General features: G+C 46.6%; 1 protein-coding gene across 3 annotated transcripts in view; it reads left to right on the top strand.

The window, feature by feature from the left end:
• The first annotated feature begins 1,235 nt into the window (after positions 1-1,235).
• The window catches only part of LOC134984843 (oocyte zinc finger protein XlCOF7.1-like), a 37,615-nt gene continuing 24,761 nt past the window's right edge, over positions 1,236-14,089 (top strand). For 2 of the 3 annotated variants that reach the window (XM_063950316.1, XM_063950314.1), the window contains exons 1-5: positions 1,236-1,278; positions 11,704-11,917; positions 12,495-12,573; positions 12,692-12,789; positions 12,924-13,317. In XM_063950316.1, the coding sequence (XP_063806386.1) occupies positions 12,540-12,573; positions 12,692-12,789; positions 12,924-13,317 (526 nt within the window). In that variant the 5' untranslated portion in view covers positions 1,236-1,278; positions 11,704-11,917; positions 12,495-12,539. The remainder of the gene's footprint in view (positions 1,279-11,703; positions 11,918-12,494; positions 12,574-12,691; positions 12,790-12,923; positions 13,318-14,089) is intronic. The other variant, XM_063950315.1, reaches the window with a different exon arrangement.

The raw sequence follows: 14,089 nt of genomic DNA, 5'->3' as shown, positions 1-14,089 counted from the left end.
TGATATACATTTGCTTCATACTGCTTCAATTATCATCTGTTACACATGCCAGGGATATTATGGTCTCTGCTTTAATATATCCGAGAATTTGAGCAATATTTTCAATCCCCACAATTTCATATAATAAAATTAATAATAATAATAATAACGACACTAAAGGCTGCACCCCAGTATAAACATAATAACATGTCTTTATTAACAGGACACCACAGGTTGCTCCTCCAGTATAATAATAATAAAAGGACACCACAGGCTACTCCCCCTGTATAATAATAACAGGACACCACAAGCTGCTCCTCCTGTATAATAATAATAATTACAGGACACCACAAGCTGCTCCCTCTGTATAATAATAATAATAGTAATAATAATAATAATAATAATAACAACAACAGGACACCACACACTGCTCCTCCTGTATAATAATAATAATAACAGGACACCACACACTGCTACTCCTGTATTGTAATAATAACAACAAGAGACAACAGGCTGCTCCCCCTGTATTAAAATAATATCAGGACACCACAGGCTCCTCCCCCTGTATAATAATAATAAAAATAGGACACCACAGGCTGCTCATCCTGCATAATAATAACAAGACACCACAGGCTGCTCCTGCTGTATTATAATAATAATAATAATAATAATAATAATAATAATAATAATAGGACACCACAGGCTGCTCCCCCTGTATAATAATAAAAATAACAAGACACCACAGGCTGATGCCCCTGTATAGTAATAATAATAATATCAGGACACCACAGGCTGCTCCCCCTGTATAGTAATAATAACAGGACACCACAAGCTGCTCCCCCTGTATAGTAATAATAACAGGACACCACAGGCTGCTCCCCCTGTATAGTAAGACGCCATTACCTGATCTCCACGGACACTGGGAGCAGTGGGAGGCTGCACAAGTCGATGAAAACTCACTTCTTGCATGTGGACCGCACATCCCGGAAGTAAGGTGGAACGCACAGGCAGGAAGTAGGGTATGATTGGCAACGGCTGCTACCTGGTTACTGGCCCCTCCCCTCCTCCACCCCGCCCAAAGCCCAGCACTCTGTAATGACTATTACCATACATGTCCTCAGTGCAGGAGGCCGGCGGCCATTTTCTTGTAGACCAATCCAGCAGCAGCAATAGGTTCCCTGGCCGTGTAGTGACGTCAGGAGCGGCGGCCATTTTCCCCTGGTCTGAGCTCCGCCTTCCTTCTATCATTCCCACAAGGCAGCAGGAGCAGAGAGCAGCCATTGCTGTGTCTGGCAGCAGGTAATGATATTATTATTATTATTATTCTATAGGCTGAGCAGCTCTGGTGTCAGGTTCTGTACTACAGGGGGAGCAGCCTCTGGTGCCTTGTTATAGTGCAGCTGGAGCAGCCTCTGGTGCTGCATTATCCCTGTACAGGTGGCTGACACTCTAGTGTCCTATTACTGTAATACAGGTGGCGCAGACCCCGCCGTTACCGTAATACAGGTGGAGCAGACCCCGCCGTTACCGTAATACAGGTGGCGCAGACCCCGCCTTTACCGTAATACAGGTGGCGCAGACCCCGCCGTTACCGTAATACAGGGGAGCTGCCTGTGTAGTCATAGTATACAGGGGTAACAACTTGTGTTGTCATAGTATACAGGAGGAGCAGCCTGTGTTGCAATAATGTACAGGGGTAGCATCCTGTGTTGTCATAATAGACAGGAGGAGCAGCCTGTGGTGTCTTGTTGTTGTTGTTGTTGTTATTATAATACGGGAGGATCAGCCTGTGGTGTCCTGTTATTATTATACAGGAGGAGCAGCCTGTGGTGTGCTATTATTAAACAGGGGGAGCAGCCATTGGTGTCCTATTATTATTCTTATTATTATTATTATTATACAGTAGGAGCAGCCTGTAGTGTCCTGGCATTATACAGGAGGAGCAGCCTGTGGTGTCCTGTTGTTGTTGTTATTATTATAATACGGGAGGATCAGCCTGTGGTGTCCTGTTATTATTATACAGGAGGAGCAGCCTGTGGTGTGCTATTATTAAACAGGGGGAGCGGCCATTGGTGTCCTATTATTATTATTATTATTATTATACAGGGGGAGCAGCCTGTGGTGTCCTGTTATTATACAGTAGGAGCAGCCTGTAGTGTCCTGGTATTATACAGGAGGAGCAGCCTGTGGTGTCATGTTATTATTATACAGTGGCAGCATTATTATTATTATTATTTTCTCATACGTCCTAGAGGATGCTGGGGTCACCATTAGTACCATGGGGTATAGACGGGATTCGCAGGATACATGGGCACTTTAAGACTTTGAAAGGGTGTGAACTGGCTCCTCCCTCTATGCCCCTCCTCCAGACTCCAGTTTTAGAATTGTGCCCAGTGAGACTGGACGCACTACAGGGAGCTCTACTGAGTTTCCCGGAAAAAGTTATGTTAGGTTTTTTATTTTCAGGGAGGACTGCTGGCAATAGTCTCCCTGCATCGTGGGACTGAGGTGAGAGAAGCAGACCTACTTCTGTGAGTTCAATGGCTCTGCTTCTGGCTGACAGGACGCCATTAGCTCCTGAGGGTCTGATCACTAGGTACGCCTAGATGCTCGTTCCCAGAGCCGGCCGTCACCCCCCTTACAGAGCCAGAAGTCAGAAGACAGGTGAGTAGAAGAAGATCAAGAAGACCTCAGTGACTGCTTCTGAGGTACCGCACAGCGATCACACGCTGCGCGCCATGCACCCACACACACAGCAGCACTACAGGGTGCAGGGGGGAGGGGGGGTGGCAGGGGGTGCCCTGGGCAGCAGAAAAGCCTCAAAATAAACTGGCAAAAGGGGACATAAGTGCCTAGGCACTGTCCTAACCCCCGCCAGTATAAATATATATTTAAAAAAAGCGGGACTGAACCGCGCCATTGAGGGGTGGAGCTTCGTCTTCACAGCTCGCTCAGCGCCATTTTCCTCTACACAGGCTGCAGAGACGCTGGTCCTTCCTCACACTTCTGAATAAGTATCAGGGTGCAAAACGGAGGGGGGGCACAGAAATATTGGTGCAATATATGTTTATATATCTATTTAATATAAAGCGCTGCAGGTCTGGGGCATTCTTTAGTGTTTCAGAACCGGTGATTTGGCGCTGGGTTGTGAGCTGGCAAATTTCTGTGTCTCTCTGACAGACTCTACTGTGGGTCTGTCCCCAATATGTCCGGTGTGTCTGAGGGTGTTTGGTGCACGTGTGTCGACATGTCTGAGGCTGAAGGCTCTTCCCTGGAGGAGGCTGTATTAGGGACACAAACGGCTGCGTGGGTGACCCTGTCGGCACCGCCGACTCCTGATTGGGTAAATGTGTTCCTCTTATTAGTAAGAGGCTAGATAAGTCTGAGTCTCAGACCCAGGCATGGAAGAAATCTGTGGGGGATATGTTATTCCAAAGTCAGGTCCCCTCAGGGTCACAAAAACGTACGTTGGCCCAGTTGGCAGACACTGATACCGACACGGACACTGATTCCAGTGTTTACTGTAGCGATTCCAGGTTAGACCCAAAATTGGCAAAAAGCATTCAGTACATGATTGTGGTGGTTAAAGATGTATTACATATCATGGAGGACCTGGCTGTCCCTGAAAAAAGGGCCTGTATGTATAAACAAAGGAAACCTGAGATATCGTTTCATCCCTCTCATGAACTGAACACGCTATTTGAAAAAGTTTGGGACGGTCCTGACAAAAAGTTTCAGATTCCCAAAAGAATTATGGCAGCTTATCCGTTTCCCTCGACGGATAGGGAAAAGTGGGAGTCACCCCCCACTGTGGACAAGGCCTTGTCTCATTTGTCTGAAAAGGTGGCTCTCCCGTCACCTGACACGGCGGCCCATAAGGATCCTGCGGATCGTAAACAAGAAACTACATTGAAGTCCATTTATGTGACCGCGGGTACACTACTCCGACCTGTCATTGAGTCTGCGTAGGTAAGTAGTGCTATCGAAAAGTGGGCAGATAATTTGTCATCTGATATAGATACCCCAGATAGGGATAGTATCCTCTTGACACTGGGTTATATCAAAGACGCTGCAGCATACCTTAATGAAGCTGCGAGAGATATTGGTCTTTTGGGATCAAAGGCCAATGCCATGGCTGTCTCAGCTAGGCGTGCGTTGTGGATTCACCAATGGAATGCTGATGCTGACTCCAAGAAAAGTACAGAATCTCTACCATGTAAAAGTAAGGCCTTATTTGGAGACGGCCTTGATGATTTGGAGTCTAGGCTACCGCGGGTAATTCATTCTTTTTACCTTATGTTCCTCCACAACAAAAGAAAACGTACCATTATCAGATGCAATCCTTTCGGCCCAATAAATTCAGAAATGGCCGAGGTTCTTCCTTTACTTGCTACTAGAGGAAGGGGAAGAGGTAAACGATCTCCAGCCTTGTCAGGCTCCCAGGAGCAGAAGTTCTCCCAGGCTTCTGCCAATTCCACCGCATGACGTCGGGGCTCCTATGCGGGAGTCCGCACTGGTGGGGGCCCGTCTCAAATTTTTAAGTCAGTTTTGGGTTCGTTCGAACCTAGACCCGTGGATTTTACAAATAGTATCCCAAGGGTACTAGCTGGAGTTTCAAGACGTCCCCCCTCGCCGTTTTTTCAAATCGGCCTTACCAGCTTTTCTTCCGGACAGGGAGGTAATTTGTGACGCAATACAAAAATTGTGTCAAAATCAAGTTATCATTAAGGTTCCCCAGTCACAACAGGGAGAAGGTTTTTTTCGAGCCTGTTTGTGGTCCCGAAGCCGGACGTCTCGGTCAGACCAATCCTATAACATGAAATCTCTGAATTTCTACCTAATGAGATTCAAATTCAAGATGTCTCACCGAGCAGTGATCACCAAGCAGTGATCTCCAGCCTGGAGGAAGGGGATTTTATGGTGTCGGTGGATATAAAAGATGCCTACTTACATGTTCCCATTTATTCTCCACACCAGGCTTACCTGAGATTTGCAATTCAGGAGTGTCATTACCAATTTCAAACGTTGCCGTTTGGTCCATCCACGGCTCCGAGGATTTTCACCAAATTAATGGCGGAGATGATTGTTCTCCTTCGCAAGCAAGGAGTCACAATTATCCCATACTTGAACGATCTCCTGATAAAGGCGAGATCCAGGGACCAGTTGGTCCGGAACGTTGCACTCTCCATGACAGTTCTTCAACAACATGGTGTCAGGTTCGGTCTGGTTTGTGTCCCCGGAGGGGGCGCTAGTGGGTCAGTGGAGGTAGGAGGGAAAAAGTGAGAAGGCTGGATTAAGTTTCTGCGCATGGGCGCAATGATGTTTTATTCAACAGAAAGTTCACAAAGGCAGCAGAAATAAACAATAAGGAATGCAATGTAAATGGTGCAGCGTGAAAGCTGAGAGTCTATGGCAACAGAAATATGACAATGGATGAATGATAACTGTTGAATGATAACTGATGATTGATAACTGATGAATGATAATCTGGTATGGGAACCAGAGCAGTTTAAAACATGGAGCCAGCAGAGATGGTAACATACAGCAAACCTGGTAGCAGTGGCAGGAGACTAGCAAAGTTCACAGTGCAGGTGATGAGGCACAAGCAGCAAGCAAGCTGCATCACAGGTGAGGTGATGGAATGCACCTGGAGAGAGTCTCTACTGCTAGGCTGAAGCACACTGTGTTGGTGATTAGTGTGAAGCCTGTAAACAGAAGCAGGTGTTGCTGAGGCTTGTAGTTCCACGGAGCTGTAAGAGGATTACCAGGAACACGGAGTAACAAGCAGGTAACCAGGAACACAGGGGAACTGGAGACTGGAACACAGGAACTTGCACACTGAATGTCGCAGGAGAGCTGGAGAGGTTGCTGGAACTTGTAGTTCCACAGGAACACTGGAACAGCTGGAAACTGGAACGGAACTGGAACAGCTGGGAACTGGAACAGCTGGAAACTGGAACGGAACTGGAACAGCTGGGAACTGGAACGGAACAGCTGGGACCTGTAATTCCACAAGTCCAATACACAAGGATATCTCTGTAGACAGAGGATTGCAAACAGGAGCCGCCTGTTCACAGAATGTGACGTGCAGGAGAGTTGGAGTGGTTGCTGGAACTTGTAGTTCCACAGGAACACCGGAACTGCTGGAAACTGGAACGTAACTGGAACAGCTGGGACCTGTTGTTCCACAGGTCTAATACACAAGGATCTCTGAAGACAGAGGACTGCAAACAGGAGACGCCTGTTCACAGAATGTGACTTGTTGTCCAAGGCGATGTGAGAGAGCCACAAACTGGAAGTTATACCTCCTGCCCAGCAGTGATTGGACACAAACTGCAGGCGGAGATACTAGCTGGATTGGGTGTCCAGATCAGCTGTGAGTTAGCTGAAGCACTCCAGGCTGCAGAGGACGGAAAACTAGAACTGGAACAGAACTGAACTGCTGGAACCTGTAGTTCCACAGCAGTGATGCAATGGAAAATGCAGATTCCTGACACATGGTTGGCTCCTAAACTTGCCAAAATCACAGTTGATTCAGACGATGCGGTTGTCATTTTTGGGAATGATATTGGACACAGAACTACAGAGAGTCTTTCTTCCTGTGGAAAAGGCTCTGGAACTTCAGAGTCTGGTCAAACAAATTCTGAAACCACCAAGAGTGTCAATCCATCAATGCATTCGGTTGCTGGGGAAGAGGGTTGTGGCCTACGAGGCCATTCAGTTTGGCAGGTTACATGCTAGAGTGTTCCAGCGCTACCTCTTGAACAAGTGGTCCGGGTCCCATCTACACATGCACCAGAAGATAATCCTGTCTTCCAAGACGAGGGTATCACTCCTGTGGTGGCTGCACAGCTCTCACCTCCTAGAGAGGCACAGGTTCGGGATACAGGACTGGATCCTAGTGACCACGGATGCAAGCCTCCGAGGCTGGGGGGCAGTCACCATGGGAGAAAACTTCCAAGGAAGATGGTCAAGTCAGGAGACTTGTCTCCACATAAATGTTCTGGAGCTAAGGGAAATTTACAATGGCCTCCTACAAGTGGAACATCTTCTTCGAGATCTACCTGTACTGATCCAGTCAGACAATGTAACAGCAGTAGCGTACATAAACCGTCAGGGCGGAACGAAAAACAGAGCGGCGATGGCAGAAGCCACAAGGCTTTTTCGCTGGGCGGAAAAGCATACAAGCGCTCTGTCAGCAATCTTCATTCCAGGAGTGGACATCTGGGAAGCAGACTTCCCCAGCAGACACGATCTCCATCCAGGAGAGTGGGGCCTCCACCAAGAAGTCTTCGCAGAGGTGACAGGTCATTGGGGAACTCCTCAAGTAGACATGATGGCTTCTCGTCTCAAAAAGAAGCTTCAGAGATATTGTTCCATGTCAAGGGACCCTCAAGCGATTGCAGTGGATGCTCTCGTGACACCGTGGGTGTTTCTGTCGGTGTATGTATTGCCTTCACTTCCTCTCATTCCAAAAGTTCTAAAGATCATAAGAAGAACAAAGATCCGAGCGATCCTCATAGTTCCAGACTGGCCAAGGAGGGCTTGGTATCCAGATCTTCAGGACTTACTCATCGGAGATCCCTGGCCTCTGTGCGTGTATTAGGACTTACCGGGGCTACGTTTGACGGCGTGGCAGTTGAACGCAAAATCCTAGCACGTAAGGTTATTCTCAGTGAAGTCATTCCCACACTTATTCAGGCCAGAAAAGGGGTAACGTCTATACATTACCACCATATTTGGAGAAAATATGTGTCTTGGTGTGAATCCAAGAAGGCTCCTACGGAAGAGTTTCAGCTAGGAAGGTTTCCCCATTTTCTACAAGCAGGTGTGGATGCGCGACAAAATTGGGCTCAATCAAGGTTCAGATTTCAGCCTTATCGATTTTCTTTCAGAAACAATTGGCCTCCCTTCCAGAAGTTCAGACTTTCCTGAAGGGCGTATTGCACATCCAACCTCCATTGGCACCATGGGATCTTAATGTGGTGTTGCAGTTCCTTCAATCACATTGGTTTGAACCTTTATGGAAGGTGGTGTTGAAATTCCTCACTTGGAAAGTGGTCATCCGGTTGGCCTTGGCATCTGCAAGGTGGGTGTCTGAGTTGGCGGCCTTGTCTCACAAGAGCCCTTATTTGATCTTCCATGAAGATAGAGCTGAATTGAGGACATGTCAGCAATTTTTCCCAAAGGTGGTTTCCTCTTTCCACATAACCAACCTATCGTGGTACCTGTGGCTACTGATGCCTTCGTTGATTCAAAATCTCTGGATGTGGTCAGAGCTTTAAAGATTTATGTCACCAGAACGGCTCACTTCAGAAAAACAGAAGCTCTATTTGTCCTGTATGCTCCCAACAAGGTTGGGTGTCCTGCTTTCAAGCAGACCATTGCGCGCTGTATCTGTAACACGATTCAGCAGGCCCATTCCACTGATGTATTGCCATAACCGGAATCAGTGAAGGCCCATTCCACTAGGAAGGTGGGCTCATCCTGGGTGGCTGCCCGGGGGGTCTCGGCATTGCAACTTTGCCGAGCAGCTACTTGGTCGGGGCCAAACACTTTTGCACAGTTCTATAAGTTTGACACCTTGGCCGATGGAGACCTTAAGTTTAGTCAATGGGGGCTGCAGAGTCGTCCGCACTCTCCCATCCGTTCTAGAGCTTTGGTATAATCCCATGGTTCTAATGGTGACCCCAGCATCCTCTAGGACGTATGAGAAAATAGGATTTTAATACTTACCGGTAAATCCTTTTCTCTTAGTCCGTGGAGGATGCTTGGCGCCCGTCCCAGTGCGTACTGTATCTGCAGTTAATAGTTATGGTTACACATATGCTGTGTTACGTTTCTTAAGGGGGGAACCTGGATTGCACATCCTATTACTAAAGATATCAAGAGGTGCTATCATGCTGAGGCTTCTACTACTATGCTGGGGGAAGAGAGATGCAGATGCACACTCTTAGCACTAAGAACACTGATAATAAAAATAATTTAAATAAACCCTTACAATTAACATGGGCCCTCATTCTGAGTTGTTCGGTCGCAAGCTGCTTTTAGCAGCATTGCACACGCTAAGCCGCCGCCTACTGGGAGTGAATCTTAGCATAGTAGAATTGTGAACGAAAGATTCTCAAAATTGCGAATAGACACTTCTCAGCAGTTTCTGAGTAGCTCCAGACTTACTCGGCATCTGCGATCAGTTCAGTGCTTGTCGTTCCTGGTTTGACGTCACAAACACACCCAGCGTTCGCCCAGACACTTCTCCGTTTCTCCAGCCACTCCAGCGTTTTTCCCAGAAACGGTAGCGTTTTTCCGCACACACCCATAAAACGGCCTGTTTCCACCCAGAAACACCCACTTCCTGTCAATCACACTCCAATCACCAGAACGAAGAAAATACCTCGTAATACCGTGAGTAAAATACCAAACTTCTTAGCAAATTTATTTTTCGCAGTCGCAGTGCGGACATTGCGCATGCGCACTAAGCGGAAAATCGCTGCGATGCAAAGAAATTTACCGAGCGAACAACTCGGAATGACCACCATGGAGTATAATTGAAGTTCTTAGCACACATTTGCGCAAATATGCGGGCCCATGTACCGTGGCCAGGTGACTTCATCACATTGGTCCCTAACATCCCTAATATTATCACATTCTATAAATTTATACAGGACTTACCTCTAAATAGGGCCTTATCAATGTGTGATCTGAGATGCAGGAACCCAGCCAATTAAAACACCTGAGGGTGAATGGGAGGAGTGCAAATCCAGAGGAAGGAAGCCGGCCTACCAGTGTACAATATATACACAAATATAGTGGAAAAAAAGGGGGGAACCTGGATTGCACATCCTATTAATAAAGTGTGCATCTGCATCTCTCTTCCCTCAGCATAGTGTTACGTTTCTTGTCAGCCTGTTGCTGCAATTGTTCATGCCGTTGGCCTGTGTTCTGTTGAATGCCATGTTCTGCGGTATGGTTGAGGTGTGAGCTGGTATGGATCTCACCTTAGTTTAACAATAAATCCTTTCTTCGAAATGTCCGTCTCCCTGGGCACAGTTCCTATAAGGGGAGTCTGGAGAAGGGGCATAGAGGGAGGAGCCAGTTCACACCCTTTCAAAGTCTTAAAGTGCCCATATCTCCTGCGGATCCCGTCTATACCCCATGGTTCTAATGATGACCCCAGCATCCTCTACGAACTAAGAGAAAAGGATTTACCTGTAGATATTAAAATCCTATTATACAGGGGGAGTAGCCTGTGGTGTGCAGTTGTTGTTGTTGTTGTTATTATTTTTATACAGGGGATCAGCCTGTGGCATCCTGTTATTATTATTATTATTATTATTATAATACAGGAGGAGCAGCCTATGTTGTCCTATTATTAATATTATAAAGAAGGAGTAGCTAGTGGTGTCCACTTATTATTATTATTATTATGCAGGAGCAGCAGCCTGTGGTGTCCTGTCATTATTATTATACAGGGGAAGCAGGCTGTGGTGTCCTGTTGTTATTATTATACAGAAGGTAGTAGCCTGTTGTGTTCTATTATTATTATTTTTTTGCAGAGGGAGCAGCCTGTGGTGTCATTTTATTATAACTATAAATGGAGAGCTGAATGGGGTGTCCTGTTGTTATTATTATAATACGGGGGGAGCAGGTTTTTGTGTATGGTTATTATTATACAGGGACAGCAGCTTGTGGTGTCTTATTATTATTATTATTATTATTATTATTATACATTTGGAGTGGTGGTGATGTCACAGTGATTTCACTTATATCTATAGTAATAATACAGGGACATGACTGGGGAGGTGAGGGGGATCTGGGAGCGTCTCAGTGACATCACATATCTATAATAATAATACAGGAATATGACTGGGAGGTGAGGGGATCTGAGAATGTCACAGTGACATCAATTACATCTATAGTAATAATACAGGGACATGACTGGGGGTGAGGGTGATCTGGGAGCGTCACAGTGACATCACTTATATCTATAGTGATAATACAGGGATGTGACTGGGGAGGTGAGGGGATCTGGGAGCTTCACAGTGACGACACTTATATCTATAGTAATAATACAAGGACACGACTGTGGAGGTGAGGAGGTCTGGGAGAGACACAGTGACATCACTTATATCTATAGTGATAATACAGGGACATGACTGGGGAGGTGAGGGGTCTGGGAGTTTCACAGTGACATCACTTATATCTATAGTGATAATACAGGGACATGACTGGGAAGGTGAGTACATCTGGGAATGTCACAGTGACATCAATTACATCTATAGTAATAATACAGGGACATGACTGGGGAGGTGAGGGGGATCTGGGAGCATCTCAGTGACATCACTTATATCTATAGTAATAATACAGGGACATGACTGGGAGGTGAGGGGATCTGAGAATGTCACAGTGACATCAATTACATCTATAGTAATAATACAGGGACATGACTGGGGGTGAGGGTGATCTGGGAGCATCACATTTACATCACTTTTAACTATAGTGATAATACAGGGATGTGACTGGGGAGGTGAGGGGATCTGGGAGCTTCACAGTGACGCCACTTATATCTATAGTAATAATACAGGGACATGACTGCGGAGGTGAGGGGATATGGGAATGTCACTATGACATTACTTATATCTATAATAATAATACAGGGACATGACTGGGGAGGTGAGGAGATCTGGGAGTATTTACAGTGATATTGATGTCTCCCCCATTTAGCAGGATTACACCATAGTGAAGAAGACATTCAGTGAGCATGAGACCCCCAGCAACCATCCTCGTGTTGCAGGTGGACTAAGCAGGACCTAGAGCCCCATCACAGTGCCTCCACCTCACTTACTGACTCACTGATACATAAGAGACACAATGACCAGAAGATCCTGAAACTCACCAACAAGATCATTCAGCTGCTGACTGGAGAGGTGACTGCTGGGTATGAGGCATTATACAGTAACACCAGGGGTTGTGTCTGGGTGATGACTGGAGAGGTGACTGCTGGGAATGGGGCATTATACAGTAACACCAGGGGGACGTGTCTGGGTGATGACTGGAGAGGTGACTGCTGGGAATGGGGCATTATACAGTAACACCAGGGGAAGTGTCTGGGTGATGACTGGAGAGGTGACTGCTGGGAATGGGACATTATACAGTAACACCAGGCAATGTGTCTGGGTGATGACCGGAGAGGTGACTGCTGGGAATGGGCCATTATACAGTAACACCAGGGGGACGTGTCTGGGTGATGACTGGAGAGGTGACTGCTGGGAATGGGACACTATACAGTAGCACCAGGGGATGTGTCTAGTTGATGACTGGAGAGGTGACTGCCGTGAATGGGACATTATACAGTAACACCAGGGGATGTGTCTGGGTGATGACTGGAGAGGTGACTGCTGGGAATGGGACATTATACAGTAACACCAGGGGATGTGTCTGGGTGATGACTGTATCACTGTGTGTGTCAGGTTCCTATAAGGTGTCAGGATGCCACTGTCTATGTCTCCATGCAGGAGGGGGAGTATATAGAGGAACACAGGGGTCTGTACAAGGACGTGATGATGGAGAATTACCAGCCCCTCGCATCACTGGGTAAGAGGAGACTGTCATGTATTGTACAGGGGAGAGCAGGTATGGGGGCCCCTATATACTCACATCACCTGATAATCACATATATACACTGTACTCAGTCACTGTGTGTCTCCTACAGATGGGCCCAGTAACAGAGATACCCAAGAGAGATGTCCCCGTCCTCTGTATTCCCAGGATTGTACAGAGGAGAATCACAGGACCCCACAGGAGGATCAGGTAGGTGGGATTTAGGGTCTCACCAATATACCAAAGTCACTGTCACTATATGATCTGTAGAGGAGCTGTGTGTCTTATACACTGATATTATACTGTTTCACCTCAGTTTAATCTGTTTGCAAATGTCATTATAGTACATGACTGATATGAAGGCAGAAGATATAGAGGGAGAAGAAGAGACGTATGTGACTGATATAAAGGCAGAAGATATAGAGGGAGAAGAAGAGACGTATGTGACTGATATAAAGGCAGAAGATATAGAGGGAGAAGAAGAGACGTATGTGACTGATATGAAGGCAGAAGATACAGAGGGAGAAGAAGAGACGTATGTGACTGATATAAAGGCAGAAGATACAGAGGGAGAAGAAGAGACGTATGTGACTGATATAAAGGCAGAAGATATAGAGGGAGAAGAAGAGACGTATGTGACTGATATAAAGGCAGAAGATATAGAGGGAGAAGAAGAGACGTATGTGAGGGGTGATCAGCAGTGTAAGGAGGAGGAGATCCCTACATATATCAGCACAGGTGAGTAATAAACACTTATTACAGAAAAGCGTCACATATTCTCCTTGCTCAGTCACTACAGCAATCTCTTATCCTACACCCTCCTCTGTCAGTACAAACTAATGAGGAAAATGTATTTTCCCAGTGGTGGAGTCAGGAGCCATCAGCCCCTATTATACTCCTGCTCTCCTCTCACATCATGTCACTGTGTGTTACCAGCCCAGATATCTGACCAGTCTCCTCCCCACACTCTCTGGTGTATCTCATACATCAGGAGACATCAGCCCCTATTGTACTCCTGCTCTCCTCTCGCATCATGTCACTGTGTGGTACCAGCCCAGAGATCTGACCAGTCTCCTCCCCACACTCTCTGGTGTATCTCATACATCAGGAGCCATCAGCCCCTATTATACTCCTGCTCTCCCCCTCACATCATGTCACTGTGTGTTACCAGCCCAGAGATCTGACCAGTCTCCTCCCCACACTCTCTGGTGTATCTCATACATCAGGAGCCATCAGCCCCTATTATACTCCTGCTCTCCCCCTCACATCATGTCACTGTGTGTTACCAGCCAGAGATCTGACCAGTCTCCTCCCCACACTCTCTGGTGTATCTCATACATCAGGAGCCATCAGCCCCTATTATACTCCTGCTCTCCCCCTCACATCATGTCACTGTGTGTTACCAGCCCAGATATCTGACCAGTCTCCTCCCCACACTCTCTGGTGTATCTCATACATCGGGAGACATCAGCCCCTATTATACTCCTGCTCTCCTCCTCACATCATGTCA

This window comes from Pseudophryne corroboree (assembly GCF_028390025.1).
Source record: "Pseudophryne corroboree isolate aPseCor3 chromosome 3 unlocalized genomic scaffold, aPseCor3.hap2 SUPER_3_unloc_86, whole genome shotgun sequence".
Lineage (NCBI taxonomy): Eukaryota > Metazoa > Chordata > Amphibia > Anura > Myobatrachidae > Pseudophryne > Pseudophryne corroboree.
This window is presented reverse-complemented; position numbering and strand designations above follow the sequence as displayed.